At 36.8% G+C, this 25056-nt stretch overlaps 1 protein-coding gene across 2 annotated transcripts in view; it reads left to right on the top strand.

Annotated features, from left to right (window-relative positions):
- LOC113230273 (serine/threonine-protein kinase 3) overlaps positions 1-21962 on the top strand; it is a 45435-nt gene extending 23473 nt beyond the window's left edge. For both annotated transcript variants that reach the window (XM_026464128.1, XM_026464127.1), the window contains exons 2-11: positions 4815-4917; positions 7653-7811; positions 8763-8990; positions 11516-11724; positions 13391-13500; positions 14072-14190; positions 14964-15105; positions 16186-16339; positions 17125-17206; positions 20800-21962. In XM_026464128.1, the coding sequence (XP_026319913.1) occupies positions 4815-4917; positions 7653-7811; positions 8763-8990; positions 11516-11724; positions 13391-13500; positions 14072-14190; positions 14964-15105; positions 16186-16339; positions 17125-17206; positions 20800-20958 (1465 nt within the window). In that variant the 3' untranslated portion in view covers positions 20959-21962. The remainder of the gene's footprint in view (positions 1-4814; positions 4918-7652; positions 7812-8762; positions 8991-11515; positions 11725-13390; positions 13501-14071; positions 14191-14963; positions 15106-16185; positions 16340-17124; positions 17207-20799) is intronic.
- The last annotated feature ends 3094 nt before the right edge of the window (positions 21963-25056 follow it).

Genomic DNA, 25056 nt, shown 5'->3' with positions numbered 1-25056 from the left:
AAAGCAAATTGCCATTATGTCATTAAACTGGGAAAGTACCAAGTGATCTGCTTGAAAATATATTGATCAGAAATGAAATAGTTCACTAACTAAAAGTATGCTGTTTATAACCGACTTCAAAAAAGGAGGAGGTTCTCAATTATACTTTGTATGTATGTTAACGCGATAACTCTTTGTGATCCGAGTTTAATGATTCTTTTGTCGATACCTCAGTAGTAGTCTCATTTAAATTTGAATTTATTTCACCTCTAAGGGTAGCAAACTAGGGGATGAATGACTTTTGAGGTCGCTTTTTTAACACTCTGTACTGAGATTATTTTATTGACTAATTACGTAATCAATGGAGATACTTTACCGTAAATCTTGTACTAGATGGACTTTATTTTTTTGCACTGCAGCAGATAGGAATTTCACAGTACTTAATTGGTTTTTCATGGATCTCCAAACTTGTTGCAAGCATTATTTGTTTTATGTCCAATGCAAGTAGAGCGAAAAAGATGTACATCGTTTTGCCATGGACATGAAGTTTTTTCTAATGGCCTCAAACAGTACCGATACCGCGCCTGTTAGTGTAGCGAGTTCTTAATAAAGAAAAACTACTAAAACTTTACCTCGGGAGGTAAGTAATTTGTTAATAAAAAAGCGATTTTGCACACTCGAACCTTTAATTAATCAATACACCACTTGAAAAATATACAATAAAGCAAAAAGAAATACCATGAAATTACAAAATGGAGGAAATCACTGCCTATCACGGCGATTAGCACCTGAATAACGTCTGGCACTGCGCATACTACCACCCGGACCTGAAGGTCTGAATAAATCACCATATCTTTTAAGAAATTGGCCACTAGTATCACCTGGAAGGGAACGAATAGCAGCCACAAGTAATTTCTTTTCGTTTGATAGGTACAGAGATACACTAGATCTAAAGATACTCCTTGCAATGTCATTAGCCTTCGAGATTATATTCATCAACTGGTTATCCAAAGGAACATCCTTGAAAAGCAAACTGTCGTCAATTCTTATGAAATCAAATAGTACTGGATTTACACTAGAATTCACTTCTATATATTGAGGATGTATAATATATTCTTCAGCACCTCTTCCGCGAAACTCCACTGAGTAAACTCCGAAAGTCACATTGACATAGTTGAACAGATTTGCTTGTGGCTGTATTGTGTATTCTAGGACTACTTCTTTGCCACTTTTAATAGTCAATACCGTGCCAACTAAATTCTGTAAGCCTTGTTTCGACGACACCACAACAGTGCCTTGACCCATATTGTCGCTAGTTGTTCTCATTATAAACAAAATAGTACATTCCGACATTATTGCACTGTACTTCTTCACAAACTTAGTTCGGTACGGTTGTGGAAGAGAGCGAACGCCGACTACCACATGCCGTCCGTTGTCGGATCCAAAGACAGCACCCTGTATGTTTCCAGAGTATTGATACAACTTTTGCAAGAACGTATATAGAGGATTATTTCCTAGTGCCAAGTTCATTAACCCATATCGCGTCACTAGAAATCTATGTGTAGTCCTGTTTACGCCGAGGTGGGTGATGCCGTCTGGGGAAAGAAGTCTCGCAGGTGCTTCCACGTGAAATATCTTTATTTGAAATCCTTCTCTCATCGGGACTTCGTGGAATGACGGTACTGTTTCGCCTTCCACCAGCCTCTCGTATGTTTTAATGCCAGAATTATCCATCACTTCTACACTAATGTACGGTTTTCCTTTCCAAAAACTATGTGGGCTACTCGAGCTTATATTGACTGTAAGGGTTTGTTTTTCATAATGTGTTTGCAAGTCCCCGACTACAGCATTATATACACCTTGAAATATTAATATTTGATTCAGGAACTTACTATAAGGTGAGCTTTGTAACATGAATTGTAATTCTTGTTCGTTACAGTCTGTAAAATATGAATTTTAGTTAGTTTCATGAAACATGGTAGTATTCGCCTATTTTAAAAATGTGAAGATTATGGGTAGCTGAGGTAGATAGATCGCGTCATAGTCATAGTACGTGGATCTCTTAAAAGTAATTCGAAGGCCCGTTTCTTCAAAAAAGGAACTCAACATTATCCGTAAACTTACCGGAATTCACCCAAGTCGATGTTTCCGCAAAAACCATAAAGAATAGAATCTTAGATGGCCACATGTTCACAAACGTCAATACAATAGATAGGCTAAGGCTTCTCTTTGTGGTTATGATATCAATTTGGGTGAAAACGATCGAACACAACGCGCCGTGATACTTACCTACAAGAATAATTATTCATTGTTTAATTTTATGATAAATAATAATAAAATGTTTCTTTATTTAAGTGTAAACCCATTAGTTACAATACATGACACTTCTATTTAATTTATTAACAGAAAATTATTATTAAAGAATTAATAGTATAAATTAGGAATTACTATAAAATAAAATTGAATTTAAGATACAATTTAGAATTTATTTATGTTTTGCAAACTAAGCCGTCGCTTAAAAAGTAGAGCGTAGTGTGCTCTTACAATAGTATTGGCCGATTTGCTGACTCTGGTAAGAAAAGATCAATGTTTTTTACGAATTATGGCGAAAAAATCATCTACTCTATTCCCGGCAAACGTGGCAGACGCACTAACTGCCAGGGTAGCCGCAGCATTGTAAATCAAATCAAGTTCTTTATTGCGTGTCATGTTGTACAGATGTAATAGTTTATTTATTTATAGTCGCATGTACATAGTCAGGTGTTACAAATGGATTACATGACGACGGGAGTGTAGTACATGACACTTAATAGCACACTTTTCGCAGCAGTAGAGCTCCCTTGTGAAAGAGTTCATCCAGAGTAGTACTGCCTTAACCTTACCTATTTCTGCCGCCAAGCAGTAATGTCAGCATTACTGTGTTCCAGTTTTGCACATGGGACTTGTCAACTTATGTCTCATGGTGACGGATACAGTAACAATGCCCTCAGACCTTTGTGATTTACAACATTGAGTAGCACTGCAACTGTTGTTGACAGGCGTGTCGCTTACCACCAGGCGCACGACTTGTTCGTCTCGTCACTTCGTATTATAAAAAAAAACTCAGAGAAGTGCAAGCCTGGATTAACCCGCGCTTTCTGCTTTAGAGGCGGAAAATAAAACCATTAGGATGCCCTGCATTTTATATAAAAATTAATTGTCGGTTGTTCCGTATGCGTATCAATACGAGGGTCATGCCAAAAGAAATTACATTTTCAAAAATTGAAATTTATTCTTTATTACAGGTATCGATTTTTTCAAAGTGTTCACCAGGAACACGTATACACTTTTCGATTCGTTTAAACCGCTTGGAAAATATCGATGACCACTCTTGTTTAGACATCTCAGAAATCTCGAAGTTATAAGCAGCCAAGTCATCTTTGCGTTCAAACCGTTTGCCTTTTCATTTTTGGAAAGAGGTAAAAATCACAAGGTGCTTGGTCAGGGGAATATGACGGGTGAGGCAGGATTTTTTGGAATGAAAATAGTCGAGTGTTCTAGCAGAAGTGTGCGGAGCGGCGTTGTCGTGATTCCAGAGGAAGTGCTGATTCCTGACACCGGCCGCTTGTCACACCAAGCTGACAACATTTTTGAAAGCAGAAACTGTTATATACCATTCGGAGTTAACTGTCCTTTGATCCTCCAGCACTACAGTAGCAATGTGTCCCGTCATGCAGAAAAATGAGGCGACCATTTGTTTCTGTGTGCTTAGCGTACGTTGGCGTTGGCTCATCTTCAAAGCTCCATAAAGTGGACTGTCGCTTTGTTTCAGGATCATAGTTGTATAACTATGTTTCGTCACCTATCAGTATATTATAAACGTTTTTTTTCTCGCCAGCGTCGAATTTATCTATCATAAATTTGCACCAATCCACGCGACGTTCTTCCTGCTCATCGTTAAGATTGTGCGGAACCCATCTCGAAGAACGCTTATGGAGAGACAGTTGTCCGTGAATAATAGTTTGCAATGCTGTTGATCCAATGCCCAGTTATCGCTCAAGCTCTACATATGTAGTTCGTCGGTTTTCACGAATTTCTTTCTCGACAGCTTGAATGTTTTCTTGAATAACCGCAGTCGGCGACCGACCTGAGTTCGCCTCATCTTCAAACTGCGCCGTCCTTTTTTAAATTCAGCAAACCAATTGAAAACTAAAGCTCGTGAACAAGGAGTATCACCAAAAGTTTTGGCTAAAAATTCAAAACATTTTTGCGGATTTAAACCTTTTTTGTAATTATAATAGAACGTCGAGAGAGCTCCATTGTTGCCAACAAAATTCCCGCCAAATTGTCTCCGAAAAATAAAAAAATAAATAAAAAAGAATTCAATTTGAGACGTGTTCTATTTTCAAATTTATTAGCAAATAACCTGCCTTTACGACGGCGAATAACTAGCCAGTATCAAACAAGTGATTATAGAGTACCTAAGTTCTTTTGGATCATACTCGTATTATTCATCCAATTGCATTTAAAGTGTCGTAAGTTCTTGTGCCCTAGCCCCCAAAAGCTCCTGAAGTATTAAACCATTATAAAAAAATGAGGTGGGCCAGTTGTATCAACAAAATGTCTTCAGCCAAAAAGGCGTGCGCTTCCAGTGACATTGCATCGCAGACTTTCAGCTAATTCCTTTTCTTATTTATACATTCCGTACAAGTAACTTTTAAAAATAAAAGAAAGAAATAATATATTCGTCGCCGTAGACACCGCAATATGCCGTTCCTGATTATATATATAATTAAGAATTTATGTTGCTGTTGATTTGATATTAATAATTATCATACAATATTATGTTATTCCAGTGAACTAAAGAAGCTTTCAGAGGAGAGCTTGACGCTGCAGCCGGAGGAGGTGTTCGATATCATCTGCAAGCTTGGAGAAGGTTCCTATGGCAGCGTTTATAAGGTAAAAACAAGATTATTTCATTTTATTACAACTAGGAACGGTCTTAGTCTAGTGGAAGAACGGATGCTCTCAATTTTGAGGTCCACGGTTCGGATCCCAGTGTGTACCTATGACTTGTTACGTTGTGAATATTTAGATGCACTATATATCGCTTAAGGTAAAGGAGAATATCATGATGAAACCTACACGTCGAGAAAGGTTCACAACCTTTGGAATACGTGTCAAGTTCAGTCCCTCTGCCATGAGTTTACTGTGACAGTTAGTTTCGTTAGCAAACATCGAGTAGGTATATAACCAGAAATAGAGACGAAATGTCATTTAATTTGTTTGAAAACTATTCTGCCATAACATTACGGTGACAACTGCGCTTCGGTTGGCCAGCCCGAATTCGAAATAATTGACGGTTGTCGTCAATTGAAAAATTACATATTTAATATTTAATTAGGTACCTACCTATGAAATTTGATTCCGTTTGTTTTGTAATTAGTTGTTTGCTGTTTTTCCCACACCACCGAATGGAATTGCCCCCATAGTTAGAGATATTATACTACAGAATATTTTTGGAATATTCGGAGACGTACACACAGGTCAGTTGTAGGCACTGTAGTATTTCAGCTTTCTAATTTGTGATTTCAGTGCAAACGAGAATTGGTATTTAAAAGTGATGTAAGACCAATTTGCCTGATGACTTGCCAGGGATTATTTCGTCTCTATTTTCTGGTTATATACTCGATGGTGGCAAATTGTACAGCGTCTCTAGTGGTTACGAGAAGTAGTAACATTTTGTATTCAAAAATTTTACTCTGTCGTTAGCGAGAATTGTCATAGTAAACTTGTTGTAGATGCACTGAACCCGCATTGGGTCAACGTGGCGGACCATGGCTTAAACCCTCTTCTTAGAGAAAACTTGTGCCCATCAATGGGACGTGGGTTGGCTACGGTGATGATGATAATATAGGCTAATGAGGCAACTGTAACAATAATATTAATATCGACTCTGGAAAGGTAAAACGTTTAACGTGCGTTTGGAAAATATTACAGGAGAGAGATTTTCATGAGTAAATAATAAAATTGTTTCTGATTAACGGTGATCCACTGCATAAGAGCCACAAACAACTGTCTTGAGCCGAGATTTAAGATCTAGGACATTGTGTACCGTTTAGGTTCTCAGGTTTCTCTCAGAGAAAAGTTTTAGGAGACTGGTATCATGACTGTGGCATCATAGTACATTTACTCAAATATTTTCTATGCCCGTAAAAATATACATAATTTCAATAAGATAGAAGATATCCATAATAAGTCCAAACTCATGGTACCTCGATTTCGTTTAACGAAGGTAAATGACTTTTTTATAGGGAATTTTATACGTTTTTACAATAAGATTTCGGAGCATATATTAAGATTATCATTTCCTAAGTTTAAAAACAATATTAAAAATATTTTGATTGAAAAGTCATATTACAAAATTGAAGACTACGTGTTAGATAAAAATGTGTGGAAAGACGACATGGCTCTAGATTCCACACAAATTTGATTCAAAGTGTATTCCATAGCATTTAAGTTTATTTGAAAAGAGCAATCCCTAGAGTTTCTTGCTCGTTCTTCTCAGGAAGGTCAGCGTAGTGAAAGTGAGCAGTAGCTTAAATGTGACGTTTTCAGGTGTAAATTTAATTTTACCTATGGCATAAATGATTCTTTGACATTGAATAAACGTGAGAGAAATAAGTGAACTAAATTCGGAACACATCAGTCAGAGCAGTTATGCAACGTGAAAAATCCAGATAGAACCGCCGATGCACTGCATAGGAATCACTAATATATGTTACCCCCAGCTGTTCGCGTGATAAATTCCATCCAAACATTATACATTTATGTCGTATAAAATGTCATGTGATATACGAGCCGTGAGGTAATGATAGTAATCTGTTATGAAATGCATTACTCACCTGATAATCATGGTGAGTGATTATTTTCATAACGTTATAAAGGACAGTGTGAGTTGGATTTATGCCGTTAGAAGGGAGGTTTTCGATTTGAGAAAGTATGATAAATGATAAATATAAAGAGATTATACAAGAATTAAATTGTTGTTTTGTGCTAAATTAACTCGATTACAAGTCTACAAATTGCAAAATCGTTAGTTTTGTGTGTGCAAATGAGTAAGGTGCAACTGACACTGTCTAATGCAATTTTTTCTTTTTAGTTTTTTTTTTCAATGTTTAGAATTAACGTGTAAATTCAGCGTCTGTCTGTAAAGTATTGCGTATATATATTTTTTAAATAATAGACACACGCTTGGCCACAATCTCGTATGATGTTAAACGACGATGTGACCGACAATGGTACGCGTTTGCATAAAAAATACCTTATTCATTCTAGCCTTGAATAACCCCAAATTGTCCTTTTGGGGAAACACATACCGGTAGAGTATTTTTCCTTTTTGACCATTTGACCTATTTGACCATTCCTTTGCCGTACGTATCAGAAAGGAGGAAGCTACGCGAAGGAAGGAGTGTTTCGGACCTTCTAGTCTGCAGAAGGAGGAACGGTGAGAGTGAAACTAAATTGAAAAGTTAGTATTTGCTTTTGCAGCAGGTTTACTGTCATTGACAAACCGCCTGATAAGTGATGCAGTTAAGTCAAATGTGCGTTTTTTTAGAATAATGTGGAGGCAAACTTGATAAAGTGTTAAATAAATGTGCTGATATACATCTTTCTGTCTCTGTTATTTCCAGGCACTACACAAAGAGAGCGGGCAGGTGCTGGCGATTAAGCAGGTACCGGTAGACACAGACCTACAGGAGATCATCAAGGAGATCTCCATCATGCAGCAGTGTGACAGCCCCTACGTCGTCAAGTATTACGGGAGCTACTTTAAGAATACAGACCTCTGGGTAAGTTGCACAAATGCATTATCGACACAAACTGAAACTTACTTAGTGTCACTCTGAGGGTTGTAGACAAACAATTAGACTACAGTAGGGCTAGCACGGCAGGGTGCGACTGGCGCGAGAGCGACATAAGGCGCGAGATACTGCTTTTCTCGCATAGAGATGTCGAGCTAGCCCTACAGTTTTGTAAAAAGAATGCGTGGGCAAGATATCGACACGATGAAGTTAACTACAGTGTACATTGGAGTACTGAGTGGCACTCTGAGGGTTGTAGGTAGGCAATTACGTATAGGTTTGTAAAGAGTGAGATTTATTGTACCTTAGTCGTACGAAAATTGATCAGTTTATTGCGCGATGCAGAATCCAAGTAGCACCATCTAGCGGCGTTCGAACCATACTAAATATGTGCAATCAATTTACTACACTTATTACATTAAACAGAAGACTTAAGCTCATAATTTACCAAAGCGAAACTAATTATTAATCAATATCACACCACGACACAGTCAAAAACTCGAAATATTATTGGTTGTTGAAACACAGATTTTTCTGTTCCGCTGTGGTTTCCAAATACCTTTTGGTGTTTGCGGAATATCTCACCTCTCATAATAAAGTGACAAAAATTAAAGAAGACTAAAAGAAACTGACAAAATATTTTTTTTTAATAACGAACGCGGCGCCTGTTGTATGTATATTCCAAATAAAAACTTTTTTTCAGATGCAAATCGCGTATATTTGTTTCTAACTCGAAACGTTAGTTTGTTTGAAAAAATAGTTTCATGCCCAATGTATAACAATAGCGAAAACCAAATAACTTCATACCAGGCATATGGCTAGGGCCAAGTATGACAAAAATGAATAAAGATACCTATTTATTTTGGTCCGGACTGGACGGTTTTATGCAATTCCCTTGATAATATAATCCAAATATTTCTTGAAACACTTTTTTTACAGATCGTTATGGAATATTGCGGCGCAGGATCAGTATCAGATATAATGCGGCTAAGGAAAAAGACACTCTCTGAAGATGAGATAGCGACCATATTATGTGATACATTGAAAGGGCTAGAGTATCTTCACAGGCTCCGGAAAATACACAGGGATATCAAAGCGGGGAACATATTGCTCAACACGGAAGGTCACGCAAAGTTGGCTGATTTTGGTGTAGCTGGACAGTTAACGGTGAGATAAACTTTTTTGGGAACAAACAATTTATGTTCCAGAACATTCAAAATACCTTTATTTCGTTGGTAAGCAAATTACATTTGAAATAGGCACATTCTTAAGGCCGATTCTCTTGAGAATAATGGGTAAGGAACTCTATAGAATGCACTTTTTTAACACACACACTCAACATAGCCCTGCACTAGGGACACACACATAGACAACCACAAATTACACCCAAACTCACGAGAGAAATAAATGTAGGCCATACAAATATTTCTCCCGGCCCGGGTGTATGAGCTTTGACGTCTTGATTGTAGGTAGTTAAGTTAGTTGTAGTTTGTAGTTAGTTAAGTTATAGAGTTGACGTACAATCGTAAAGTTTATTTTTGTTTAAATACAAGTTATTATATGGATGCTTATGTGACCGATTGCCACAGAGTTATTAAATCAACTAAATTATAATAAAAAGTCAATCAGTCGATTCACGTAAAGTAGGGCGCAAACTCAGCGTCTAAATCTTGTACGTGACCCGTACACCGGGAATCCAACCTGGGACCTCAGCGTGGCAGTCCAGCATGGTAACCGTTTGGCCACGGCGGCAGTTACACATTGTATGTCGTGCCTTTTACTATTACATTAAAAAATAATTGTACAAGTTATAGACTAATAAACAGTACCATACAGTGTCCGAATTTTTAAATGATAAATCCCTAAATTCATAGTCTGATTATTGACATTGGACGTTATTGATGTTATTCATATTACGATATTATTTTGACATCTAATTACCATTAAAATTGATCCATATAACGTAACTATCACCGCGTTTAAATTCTGACCGACTTATTAAATCCATGTGTGCACGCCAATGTAATATCATTGAGAAATGAGACATGTTACACCTGGTTTAGTCTGTCGAAGTGCATGCGAGTGAATGTATAATATACCTTTAATATAGGGGTTAAAGTATGAAATTGCCGTTTTATTGCAATAGGTTCTTTGAATTTTCATAGAATCTTCATGGTTTGAGGTTTTCGAATGAAACTTTTTTCAAATGGTTTCTGTGTTTTTTATTTTTTTTTAAATTTGAAACATTTGAATATCGACTTTCAATTGTTTTTGTTATTCAATTTAGACAAGAAAGATGGATACTGCGAAAATTCGAGTGATTTTTGAATACGAGTTCCGACGCGGAACTAACGCGGCAGAAACAGCCCGCAATATCAATGCTGCGTTTGGAGAGGGGTCTACTAATGAACGCACCGTGCGATTTTGGTTTAAACGCTTTCGTGATGGAAATTTCGACTTAAAGAACGAGTCACGAGGAAGACCGCCCACACAGGTGAATAACGATGAATTAAGAGAGATAGTGGAAGCCGATCCTAGTCAAACTACCCAGGAATTAGCGGCATGGTTTAACGTTACCTTACCCACAATATTGACTCACTTGCGTCAAATCAATAAAATAAAAAAATACGAAAAATGGGTGCCTCATGATTTGACTGATCTGCAGAAAGAAACGCGTGTTGAAACTTGTGTTGCTTTGTTGAACCGGTACAGAAATGAAGGAATATTGGATCGAATTGTAACATGTGATGAAAAGTGGATTCTTTATGATAACCGGAAAAGAAAAATGCAATGGCTGACCCCAGGTCAAATGCCACAACAGTGTCCTAAAGCAAAACTTACCAATAAAAAGGTAATGGTAACTGTTTGGTGGTCTCAGCATGGTGTTATTCACTATAGTTTTCTCCGATCTGGTCAAGCAATAACGGCAGATGTCTATTGTGCCGAACTCCGAACCATGTTGACAAAACTAGCAGTAAAACAGCCCCGACTCATGAATCGATCTTCACCATTATTGCTCCACGACAACGCGAGACCTCACACAGCACGAGAAACTATTTTGACCCTTCAGGAACTGCAGTTAGAAACCATTCGTCATCCTCCGTATTCACCAGACCTTGCTCCAACGGACTACCATTTTTTTCGTGATTTGGACAATTATCTACGTGACAAGAAGTTTTCTTCCCAGGAGGCAGTACAAAATGCTTTCACACAGTTTGTGCAGTCTAGATCGTCGGAGTTCTATCGCAAAGGCATTAATAACCTTCCCATTAGATGGCAGCAATCTATAGATAATAATGGCAACTATTTTGATTAAATAAATTTGTTAAAAATTTAAAAAATAAACAATTTAGATTTTCAGTACAAATCGGCAATTTCATACTTTAACCCCTATTATTTGTATGGCTATTTTTTGGCCCGATACAGTGAAACTATAGTTATTTTGTTCATGTCAGCTTCACAACAAATAAATGAATTATTATTGTTTTTTAGCATTCTAAAGCAATTTTTGTAAAAACATCCTAATTTCAAAAATGGACCTTTCACCTACACACTACTTTGACTTTTTAGGTACAATGCCGTTCATAGTGTAATGTCTATAACTTTAATATTGAATCTTCATCATCTTCATTGAATCAAGAACAGTGCCATTGGTAGAGTCTTTAGTAGTCAATAACGAAAACGTGTTCCAGGACACAATGGCGAAAAGGAACACAGTAATAGGAACGCCGTTCTGGATGGCGCCGGAGGTGATCCAGGAGATCGGCTACGACTGCGTAGCGGACATCTGGTCACTCGGCATCACGGCACTCGAGATGGCCGAGGGAAAACCGCCCTACGGTGATATTCATCCCATGAGGGCCATTTTTATGATCCCAACTAAGCCACCGCCTTCGTTTAGGTGAGTTCTAAACATCGATATTGCATTCTTAAAAAACGTTAATTAAGTAATATCGATCTAAAAAGTAAATGGGCATATTTTTTATCCATTTATTTAATCCAGGCATCATGACCCATATTACGATATGACGTGTAACTCAACTTGGGTGTCTGGTAACCGGCCTCGGAAACGGCGATATATGGACACCCAGTAATAAAGCCGTGACACGTATAACAACGTCGTCGGTACCGCTGCACGCAATATGATTAGGGCCAGTCGGGGTTACGGCTGGTGTACTTGTTTTTCCGTTCCACCTTTTGAAACCGTCTCGGCGGTTACTGAACTGACGACACAGCTCCAGAGAGCGGGAATGGGACAACGGTTGGATTCCAATTGATGACTCGATTTGTTATTGCGGCATGTATAGTCAACAACACAAGTATACACTTTTGTTCGATCATTGTCTCGAAAGTAATAGAACTAGATCTGCCAAGGTGTAGCTGGATATGGTGCAGTATGTACCTATGGCTTTAATTACTCAGTTAGACTCATTTGTGAACGTTCAGTAGCAATATCTCTTGCTAACGATGAAGGAACATGTCGCGATGAAACGTTCACGCCAAAATGGTTGCCCTTGGAAAACGTGTGAAGTCCTCAACTCGCCATGACTTTAGAGGAGATCCGTGGCTTGTCGTGGAACGTATAATGGATAGATAGATAAAACGTTTATTGTCTTGCATCACACACAACAATATATACAGTAAATAGTTTCAATGAATTTTCCAAGCAGGTTGATATTGACCTTTTTAACTCTAGTGTTGCATCGGTGAAGCGTCTTATTAGTAGTTTGTTTTTTGGCGAGTAGGTGTTACCTAAGTGTTGCGAAAATGTATATAGTATAAGTTAGTCGTTATAATTTATGCTCATTTACTTAATGTGTGTCTTTCGGTGAGGACCTATACTTGGCAATCCATTAGTGTTTCAGTTTTTACTCTGTAAGAAAGCCGTTGGTCTTCCAATAAGTTAAAATAAAATAAAAATAAATGGATTAAAAGAGGAACACAGAAATCAAAATCAAAGAAAATATAATAAGAAACAAACAAAACAAAGAAATTAAATTTTAAAAATACATGAAAACAAAATACTGACCTAACGATCAACTAGGTCGAATCAAATAGGTCGTGGCACACCACTGATTTTCAGCCACCGCCTTCGAGGGTAGCGCGATGCGGCGCATCAAACGCAAAAACATTCTGAAGTGAATTTAGTGTATATTGTTATTAAAATATTAGTAATAATCCGTAATTTAACCATTCAGTCCTTGCAAACTTAAAAATGATAATAAATGCCTATGATATAAAGAGACTTCATTTTAGAAGCCTTCGCTATATAAAGCGTTTACGAATACCTAGTTTTTGCCACTCAAAGATAAGTTCCGTCAAATGTTTAAAAAAAATTATGGGTTTTCTATATTTCGAGAAAAAGTCGTCGTTGCTCTTCTGAGAATATTGCCTATACACTTTATAGAAACTTTGCGTGACTCCGCAGTGAGACAGTTTGCTCTTTCTTCTTACTGTATCAATGGCACGTACTGGAATATTCAGGAAAGGAACGGTACTTCGTATGGGGAGGCTCCTTTTGTGGACGTCATTTGTTTGTTAAGAATGGGTTATGTCTGTCGTTGCAGGGAACCAGATCAATGGTCACCAGAGTTCATAGACTTCGTAAGCCAATGCCTAATCAAAATACCTGAGGAGAGAGCGACAGCAGAGTTTTTATTAACACACGAGTTTATAGGTATGTCAATTCAAAACTACATTATCTAGTTGTTACTTCGAAAGTAAAAAAATTGAAGTTCAAAATATCTTTATTTCATAGATAAAATTTATTTAAAAAACCATAGACACAGCTGGAAAGAGGATCACTAACATGAATTGTTGTCATCGAAGTACGCAAGAGCTCGATAAATAAACCTTTAGTATAAAGTTTTTGCTTCACTGTTCACTTCAATTTTAAACCTCGACAAATTTTGAATGTTAAGGAGAAGATTTTAACAAACTAGTGGAGTAAATTCACAAAAAATGTTTAATAATCGCGGTAGTAAAACATCGTGGTATTCAATAAACCGTAACGTTATATTTATTAAAGCAACATCTCTAGTCACAGGTGACTATATGGTACTGTAAACTGGTACCTGTAAAGGTATCTGGCTCAGTGAAGAAAAACTTTCATAGATATCGCACAGATGGCGCTACGGCAAAAACTCGTTACTATGACTATCCTCGAAAGAAAATCGACTTGCTCGTAGGTTTATTTAACGTATAGTCTTACTTATATTTCATTCCGGAATCCGGAAATGTGTTTGCAGGTAATGCAAAACATCCGAGTATATTAAGCACAATGATCGCCGAGGCGAGGGAGATCCGGGAGAGCCGAGCGTACCGCAACGCTCAGCAGAACTGCAACAACGCCAAGACCTTTGCGGCGGTAAGTCTTTATAACGTTTCGCCCTAGCCGGTAATATGTAGGAACAGTGAGTGTAGGAAGCAAAAGGAGGAAATATGGTCGTGTCTTGAGTTCTGTACTTGATCTTGGCTTGCCCTACCGTCAGCGGGCGTGGGAATAAAAGTACCTTTGTTGTTCATTTATTGATTAAGTAGCACTAGAGCTCCTTGTGAAAGAGTTCGTCCAGGGAAGTACTGCCACCGTTCCTATTTCTGCCGCCAAGCAGTAATGTCAGCATCACTGAATTCCAGTTTTGAAGGGTAAGAACGCTGGTGAAATTACTGGCACATGAGACAGTGGCAGTGGCAGACCTTTGCGATTTAAAGCTCTAAGGGTCATATTCCAGAACTCTACTCAATACTCAAGTCAGAATTTGAGTATTGCAGTGAGCACTGAAAATCATACTCAAGTTCCTTGCCATTAGGGTCGTATTTCCAGTGCTTCAAATCAACTCAAGTCTGCTCAAATCCTAACTTGAACATTAAGTAGAGTTCTGGAATACGACCCTAAGTGGCGCTGTAACTGCTTTGGATAGGCGTGTCGCTTGTCGTCCCGGCACACGGTATTATAAAAAAAAAGAAAAAAGTTAAATTACGAAATTAAGCTTTGGATTTAATAAAAGGAAAAAAATCAGCATTATTGAACTATATTTTGAAAAAATGGTTGAATTGTAATAAAGCATGATATCTGTTTACTTGAGGTAAACAGACATGATCCCATGACAATGAGAAGCTGCATTGTGTGGTTGTGCGCAGGGCGACGGCTACGACGAGGCCACGATGAAGAAGTGCGACGACGGCACGCTGGTGCCGCAGCGCGACGGCACGGCCGAGCTGGCCGCCGACCTCGGCACCATGGTCATCAACGAGCCCGACGGGGACCTGGCCACCATGAAGCGTACGGCTGCATAACTTCCCTGGCTGCGAGATCTTGGCAGGATAGCAACGGGCAACGCCCAACGCTCATTTCCGAGATCGAGTTGGCTTCTTTGCGAAGTTCAGAGTCGAAACACAAAACTGCAATGCAACGGCGATGTTAATCTTCGTTGTTTTTTCCTATATTTTCTTATCAATATCAGCAGTGCAACACTCTTTTTTACAATGTCGCTACATAGTTTAAAAAATACGTTCAGTACGGTTGACGATCGTCAAAGAAATGGTCACCCGAACGAACGAGATCGCATTTAGCGATTTGCTTCGCAGTTTTCTACGTTGAAAATTCGCAGTTTTGTGTGTCGACACTCAATTTGAGAGAAAACGAGTCGTATATTTATGTCATGCGTTTGGAGCTTTTTTTTCATGAATCTGTTCACTTTTTTGGCGCCGCTACCATCCAATAATACGTCACTTTTCCATAGTAATAATAATATGTAGTCCCACTGCTGGACTAAGTGCTTCACGATGTGAGAATTTAGGTTGTAGTTCCCACGCGGACGCGATGCGAATTGAAAACTTCCCATACATCATTAAATTGCTCTGCACATGTTTGCAAGTTTCCTCACAATGTTTTCCTTCAGCGAAAAACTCACAGTAAACTTAAATTTCGCACATAAATCCCTAAAAACTCACGAGGCACAAGCTCAGATTTGAACCCACAACCTTGAGAGGCGGTAGGTACTATAAGCTTGGACGTAGCTCGTGTTGCGTAGCGAGAGGTACTTTTATAAATATAAACTGGGATAATCTTCAAAACTTGGTTTATTGTACTTTTTACATATTGTCTTATTGAGGTTACATCTCGAACGTTCTATTCTTTCTTCTCTATTTCAAAACACATTCGAAATATAAAACTATATTCACTCAGCCAGTAATTTTATCATAGAGTAGAGCCTAGACTACAGTACCAACCATTAGACTACCATGTGATTCACTCCTGTTACATACTCTAAGAGACGTTTCAGACGATACCTTGCTACCAACAATACATACCAAATATTATAGCACTTTTTTTTACTAACCACGATATATGCTTTGACAGGTCATGATACAGATCCAATGGACACAAACAGGCCGAAGTATAGGCCGTTATTCCTGGAGCATTTCGAGAAGAAGGAGGTGAACCATCTCAATATCGGTGCTAGCAACGGAACACTTACCAGCAATATTCGCCTGCCCACAGACGACAATGTTCGGTAAGTAATATGTGAAAGCGAAAAAATAGACCACAAATTGTTTATGTAAACACTAAAGAAACAACACTGGTGCCATCATCGAGTTTTCCGGTTGTATGCTTGATGGGTGCCCCAAACAAATTAATATACAAAAGTAGGTATTCATAAAAAATAAAAAAAACTTTGGTCTATCATAGATTTCTATTGAATATCATGATGATGTTAATTTTATTTTTTGTGAAATTACTCCGTTGGATTGTTAATATTAATACAAAGATCGAACACAAAGAAAAGTTCCTTCGATATGTGCTACAGATTGTGTCAGAAGATCTAGCAAATTTCTCTAAGAGCGTAAATGCTCATACGCGCTAAGCGTTCGTTAAAGATCTTTTGTCTCGGGTTGTTTCGGCTTTTATCGCCGTAAGCGACACCTGTGAGATATCTATGAAGCTTCTCACTTAGCCGGCACCTTTACAGCTACTAGATTCCCACGTGAGATGTCGTATTAATTTTAACACTGATTTTTATTGAATATCATGATGATAGTAATTTTATTTATATGGTGGTTATGTGACATATTACAAAGATGGAACACATAGAAAATAATCCTTCGATCTGACTGGATTCGAACCAACGTCTTCCAGCAAATCGTGCCAGACGCTACACGAACTAATCCACGGAACCAACTAATGCACCTTACGAATTTTAGTATATGCTTGTTGCAGATATTTGTGAGAAATCTATTTCTTCACTCCGCTATTTATATTTCTTCACATATTACTGTTGTTAAATATCGTGTTGAACAGAGAGGAGAGCGAAGCAGAGCCCGGTTCGAACCCCGCGCTGGGCCTGCAGAGGGCGTTCGTGGAGGAGGGCAACTTCGAATTCGTAAGTCAACTGCACGTCGTCACGTTGCTAGAGATCTCTGTGCCACACGACAACGCGCGTAAGTCCCTCCCGCCAGAGGCCCGAGGCCCGCGGCGGGTGCACGTCCGTTTGGCAGCCTCGATCATCCAAATAATAACGGTTTTATTTTATTAGGAACAACAACAGCTTAACAATTATACTCCGTAAAATTTTGCTTGACAATAGTAACATTAATCGACCTTCGGCTAAGGTGTCTAATTGGCCATACTGCCAGATTTTAGATTTAATTTTTCTTAAAAAAAAATAATTTTCTCACATTTTTTCGTGCCTTTATGATGAATTTTGAAACTCAATTTAGCTTGATTAGAATTATACAATATGTCAAATTGTTTTTTATTGTTCATTTATTGAGCATTGGCTGTAGAGTCATCAGCTCAAAAGGTCACAAATAATTAATTAACTCAATACGTAATACGTCCTTAAACTAAAAATTAATTCGCGTAAAAACTATAACTACTAAAACCCACCATTTTTTTCTGTTTTTTTTTTTAGTTAATGTGATGAGACATGATCAGTAACATCGAGAATCGATGTTAAAATATGTCGACTGAACTATTGACATATATACGTTTATCAGGCTTGTTATGTCTTTGTAAAAACTGAAATCATCTAGGGTCTGTGATACCACTATTTGTAAATTTTCATTTTAATTGCCATAGCGAGTAACCGACCGTACTAAAATAATAGTATAGTATTTTAAAAAAATACCCAAAAGTTACCGAAAATAATACGTCTCAAAATAACACCATCATTTACAACAAATTAAAATCATTGAAGTAAATTAAAAAAATTACCATCAAAAGTTGATCGACTCTGTATTTTCAACCTGTTCCATCACAAACTTTTTTCCGTCAGACGTATCTTCATTGTGTGAAGTTGTAAAGATGTTGGAATATGAATGTAATGTAATTAATTCTAAAAGTGATTTATCCTTGATTTGTGGTTTTGAATGATCGTATGGCAATATGTGGTAACGTAAATTTGTCGTGTTAATAAAATACATACGTCGTGTTTGTAAACTATATGACCTTGGTACGAAATTATATCTTGCCTATACTTTGCCGACCGGCCACTCTAATCAAGCAAAATTTTATTGAGTATGTTGTTTCCAACACGATCACTTACAGTTAGCTAGCACCACAGTCGGTTCTCCATATTTTCACACGAATTGACAAAATTACCATAACCAGTAGGTATCCATTAAACATCATCACCGCCAACCCATTGTACGTCCAACTGCTGGGCACGGGTTTAGGCTATATTCCGTAATGCGGGTTGGACACTGCACGTTTGCCGAGACTGGTGAAACTTTATCAACATGCAGGTTTCATCACGATTACCTTCACCATTTGCGAAAGATATTGCTATATATTAAAAAAGCTATATGTACACGCCGTCACATGGAACAAATCCCCATATCTCTCGATCGAATGAGGAATCTCTAGTTCTCAAACAAATTAACATTAAAACAAATCATTGTTATATCATATAACTCATATGAGTTAGTCTGACAGTTGATTGACTCTCTTTAAAAAAAGAATCATAGTTTTTATATAAGTGGAGTTCAGTTTTTATCTCCGATTTATAATTACTTAATGCATTTCTGGATAAGGATAGTGACTAATTACTCCGTCCAGCCATTTATTTAACTTTTGACAGCTCGCATTCTAATCAATATGAAGAAGTTTTAATCGTGAATGTAAGCGGGTTCAAAAAAGAAGGTATTCTCTGATTGGGATCGTGATGTTGCGTTTGACAATTTGTGTACCCAAGAATTAATAATTAATGTTAATGAGGGTTCAAGTGATGATTCCCGTTCATATGGAGAAGAATCCGACGATTCATCATAATAATATTTATTATAATTATTGATAATGTAGGAAATGAAACTATTTTTCCGGATTTAAATCGCGTATATTTGTTTTTTCAAACAAACCGACGTTTCGGGCCCTTTACAGGTCCCATGGTGACGGTTGACTGAGGTGGTACAGTCATCGACCAGTTATGTCTAATATTGATGCCAACCACCCTATTTTTTCACTATAGTTACAACTGGTGGTACGGAGAAACCATCTTCTCTGTTGAAATTAGGATGTTTTTTAATTTCAATGGCCTCTAGCAGCATCTTGGGTAGATAACGGACTTCTTTTGCAAGGACCTGGGGTTTGTCAAACTTCATTGAATGTGTAGGTTTATCCATGACATGCTCACAGACTGCAGACTTGTTCTTTTGTTTGTGTTGTTGTTGTGTCGGTTTGTTTGAAAGAACAAATATACGCGATTTAAATCCGGAAAAATAGTTTCATTTCCTATATGTAACAATCGCGAGAACCTAAGAACTCGGTATTTATAATTTATTTAATTTCATTGTAATTTATTAGACAGGTACCAAAATATATTAACTTGAATAATCTTCATTACATATTTTGTAGACTCTATAAATATCAGACCTAAAGAGCACGTCGCTTCACTAAAATAAAAAAAAAAAAGTATTATATTTTTTTTGTCTGTGGTTGTTTGTCAATAATTACAAAACTTCGGAGGCATACATATGTCAAAAGTTACATAAATGGTTGAACGGAGTACAGACGTGATAATCACACATTATACGCCATTTTTGTTAGTTTTTTCACGTATAAAACATTTTTTTTGTTTGATTCTGGCTAAAAGCATGATTTTTAGATTCTTTTGTAAATAAATGAGCTTTTGACTTTATATATAATATATTAAGGACTTACGCACGGGTTGTTTTAGTTTAAAACAAAGGACAATACAGGGTTATTTGAATTAGTAACAAGCCTCCGTGGATTACATTGCTATCATCACAAAAAAACAAACAATTTTTTTGTAACTTTTAATAATTTTTCGTACTAAAATAACAATAAAAAAATCAAATCGATCGCTATAATATCACAAATTTTTGAGGTATCAAAAGAAAGCACTCACCGCCAAAATTATTGTTTTTATGAATGATAGATGCGGGTGGTGTCTCCAAAAATATTTTACGAACGAGTTTAAAAGTTTGTTTTTGGTAAATTTATTGTTTTGTAAAAAGTCATGGAACAAAAGTTGTTGTTTATGATGTCAGTAACGTAGTCCTGGGAGGTTGTTAGAATTTTACAAATAACTGTGTATATACATTTACACGTAATGAATTTGGGTTGCCTATAAAATTGTAGTTGTTTATGAATTTAGTATAATTTGATACTTTTGGGAAGACAGGGCGTAAAAGCCAAACTACAAGTTTAGTATAGAAGATCATCATCGATCATCTCTGAAAATGAAAAATTTACAAACGTTGCGGTTCACAAGTAGTTCATGAATAAGTTATTTTCGATAAAATTGGCTTAAATTTCCTTTTTCCTTTGAAATATCGAGTATGGGAAATTTTATAATATTTGGTCGAGGTCATCACAGCTGAAAATAAGGGATAGTTAGGCATTAGTCCCCCAGTCAGTGTTGAAAGGCAACACTGGACGTACGTGAAGGCTAAGTCACGTACGCCAACCGAAAGCGCGCTTCGAGCGTTCGGCGCTTAGACGGTGCCTCCGCAGCTGCGCGGGCTGCCGGCGGGCGAGCTGGAGGCGCGCGTGGCGCGCCTGGACGCCGAGATGGAGGCCGAGATCGACGAGCTGCGCGCGCGCTACGCCAAGAAGCGCCAGCCCATCCTCGACGCCATGCACCTCAAGCGCACGCGCCAGCAGAACTTCTAGCGCCGCCAAGGCGCCAGCAGCACCGGAACACGCGCTAAGGTCCGTGCTACAACTCGTTTCTTGTTTTCGGCGAGAAGCCGATGTTTCTTACGCTGGACTTCGATTCGTTGCAATTGTATAACGCTCTTGGCTATCATTTATTAATATGTCAACATTTTGACAGCTGGCAAGTAATGCCTATGACAACGGTTTATTAGTACCGACCTTAGTGTGTTGTCGATTAACAGCGAAAATATTTTTTTGTTTCATGTGATATTCTTTTTCCGTTCACCAATTCAAAACCTTCAATTATCGCAGGATAGTGCTTTAGCTTGTTCTAAGTTTTCATAAGTCGTCACGTGACAATACTTGAACAAAAGCAGTGCTACAAAATAATAATTATGCATTTAAACTTTTGCTATAGAATAGGGTTACCATAAAAATTTACTTCAATTTATACATTTCAGCTTGTACAAAATTGAGGAAACCCGCTAAATTATGACAATATGTAGATAAACCATAGAGTTGTAGTTAGCTGAGCGTAATGTAATTTTTACATTGTTTAATTTATTATTTCATCGATCAAACTGATTTTGTTATTTTACCTAATTCGATTTAAAAATTTCACGTTCTATATTCTGACATAAATAAGTCATTAAATTGTAAGTTACATTCATTTCAAATTAAACGGACGTTTGGGCTAGTGACAGTTTTGTTGAGTATCGTAAAAATAATTTATAAAAATTTGGCGATCGTGGCCAACGCGAAGTTTGGTCTGTCTTTTTTGAAGATAGAGTAAAATGACAGTTCATTGCGGTTCAAATCGACTGAATGTTGAATACGCTTATGCAATAAATAGACGAATTTGTTTCATTTCAATCATCATCAGCTCATTGTTTCTTCAACTGCTGGCCACAGGTTCTATAAATCTTTGTAAGTTCATACATACATATGTATACTACATTTGGAACTACATCTATTAAAAATACAAAGTGCAGGCATATTGAGTTCTTAGGTTTTCGCGATTGTTACACATAGGAATGAAACTATTTTTCCGTATTTAAATCGCGTATATTTGTTTTTTCAAACAAACCGACGTTTCGGGCCCTTTACAGGTCCCATGGTCACGGTTGACTCAACCGAAACAAATATACGCGATTTAAATCCGGAAAAATAGTTTCATTCCTATGCAGGCATATTTTAAAGTTATCAATTTCTTTTCAATATAAAATCAAATGTGCGTATATTTGTCAAAATGTATATGAATTAAAATTTATTTCATTACTTGTAAGCCAACTCTCAAAATAAGAATGAAAAACGCAATAAACCCAATTAGTTACCATGAGGACGTCGTAACATTCACACATTCTGACATTTTTGGCAAATTTTTACCTTGTTTCACACTCTATCGATAAAAATGTCGACAACAACTACATGACTATTTAAAATGTTATTAAAACTGGTAACCCTGCAAATGTCATTTAACTCCATCAGGGTTTCGCTCTGGACCTTTTGGAGGGAAAAGTGTCGTTTTTATTTTGACTTTCAATTATTTTGTGAAATCTAGTTTAAAGTGGAATAGGTGCCTTAATCGAAGATTAAAACGCGAAATTATATGAATCTCGAACTAGAATATCCGTATCGGCCCGTTTTAGGGAATCCCGAGTCAATCCAAACACGCCGTCTCAAATTGCCTATCCTCTTCGTGGCGGCCATATTTACAGAAACAAACTTCATGTTTAGGCTGATGGCTTTGCCAAAGCCTTAATAAATAATAAATAAAAAATTAACTCCATCATAAAAAAGACAGACTATAGTCTCTGTAAGTTATTATTATAATGACTAGTGATATAATTATATATAGTCTATTACTACAGTGCACTGACGTTGGTGACGGTCGCCATAATTTTTATATTATATTCAGTCTTAATAAACTCTTCTTTCTGTCTGTAATCTATCTTTATTAAAATTGAACCTCACGTCGTTCATACAAAGTTCTAAGTTAAAACATCAAATCGCGCTAGTAATTACACTTACTCAAGAAGGTAAATTGTTCAAAGAGTTATTATTTGCCATTGCGAATGTGTTGAAAAACGTACTAAGAAGTCAGTTTGATCGTAACGTTAGTTTGACTAATTAATAGCGAGCGTTGTATTGCAGATCTTTTGTGGCAACATTCCATCCGTTATTCTATATGATTGGAAAATTGGTCATAAGGGATTTGCAAATGAAGATAGTGTCATATTATAGCCATATTGCTTTTTAATGTGATTCTTTTATATTCCCCGCGAATTACGAAATGACCAATTTGTTTTCTTTCAATTTCGTAAATGGTAGGGAAATGAAAGAATTATTAGTGTGAATATTAAAGGTTTACAAGTTATATTGGACCCTAAAACGTTGGTGCTAGTGTTGAATTTTGCCATCAATGTTCTTGTAGTCAGTAGGATAATTTATTCCTTTAAAATTTCGCTAAATATGATTAGGATCCAAGCGTAACTTATTAAGCCTTTAAGTTCTATAAATGAAGTCGCAATAATTTAGTTCCTTATTATTTAGATCTCAGTTATATCTCGCTTTGTATAATAGCTTCTAGAATATTCGAAAATGTATGTGTACAGTTAGTTCAAGTAACGTTTGTGTAGAGGTTGTGAGAATGAATTTAACTTAACCCATTCAGTGATACCTTTACTTAATTGAAGCAATAATGATATTTTTCTTATAGAAATTACATATTTATGATTTGATGGTTTCTCATATGTTTGGGACTGTACAGATTTATGGAGGACCATGTTTGATGTTTGAACTAAATGTCTAATGGTTTGCCAATATTATATCTTGTCCTATATAACATCAAAGCATTGCCGTTTTTCAACAATAGTGTCTTAAACCGAGTTAGGACGTTAACAGCTGTATTCATAATGACAACGACTTTTTATTGATTAAAATAACGAGACAATACTGGCCTCAGTTTTTTGAACTAGCTTAGGTGTTTTTAAGATAGTATGCTAGTCTTGAAAGCCATAGAATTAAAAAAAAAAAAATGACAGCGCCATGAACATGCGCGATAATAAGGATCAATGGTAACAGTTTTAGGCTATGATGATAAGGTCGAGTTTCCAATGTATATTAATAGTGTATAGTAATAGTGGACATGTAACTATCACTATCATAGCTCGACTTGAAACGGAAAAGTTGATTTGTTTGAAATAAATTCAATTCCAACCAAAATCTCTATGCATGCATTGTAAGCGTCTACAAAGGTTACCTTTTTACATCGAGTATATAATCAGAAATAGAGACGAAATAAGGGCCATATAACCTCCTGGTACCACATTAGCGATGCAGCTCTTATAAATATAAACTCTCGTTTGCACTGATATATAGATAGGCCAACTACTGACCTGTGTGTACGTCTCCGTATATTCCAAAAATATTCTGTATTTATTGTAATACAGATAATATCTCTAACAATGCCGTGCTCTTCTATTCGGTATCATATTTCATCGGTAATTAAATATTAAATATGTAATTTTGCAATTTTCGTCCATTATAGCAAAGCTCAAGTTAACTGGTCGATTTGAAGTGAAACAGTTGACGACACCCATTGACGACACCCGTCAATTGTTTCGTACTCTGGCTAGCCAACCGGAGCGCAGTTGTCACCGTAATGATATGGCAGAATAGTTTTCAAACAAATTAAATGACATTTCCTCTCTATTTCTGGTTATATATATACTCGATGCCTTTTTACGTCCCTGTATGAAACTATCTTAAACAAGTTGTTTACCAAACTTGAAAATGGATTACAAGTAAAAAACAAATGACGTTTACTTAAACACCAATTAGTGACGTGACGTCACTAACGTTTACAACTTTATTATGTGATTGTAAAACATTTTTCCGATTATTTATTCCAATGAACCGAATAAAGAGTATTTTGATAGCCATAAGTATAATGAATATTTGTATAGACGCAAGTTCTATCTATCACTTCAAAGTATAAATTTTACGAATCGATTAGAAGTGCCATTACATTTAATATTCATAGTATTTTCGTACTTTTGATCAATAGTTTGTATGAAATTAGATTTATCTTAAATCCATTTCAATTAGACG

Source organism: Hyposmocoma kahamanoa, unplaced genomic scaffold (genome assembly GCF_003589595.1).
Source record: "Hyposmocoma kahamanoa isolate Upper Pololo Valley unplaced genomic scaffold, ASM358959v1 63, whole genome shotgun sequence".
Lineage (NCBI taxonomy): Eukaryota > Metazoa > Arthropoda > Insecta > Lepidoptera > Cosmopterigidae > Hyposmocoma > Hyposmocoma kahamanoa.
This window is presented reverse-complemented; position numbering and strand designations above follow the sequence as displayed.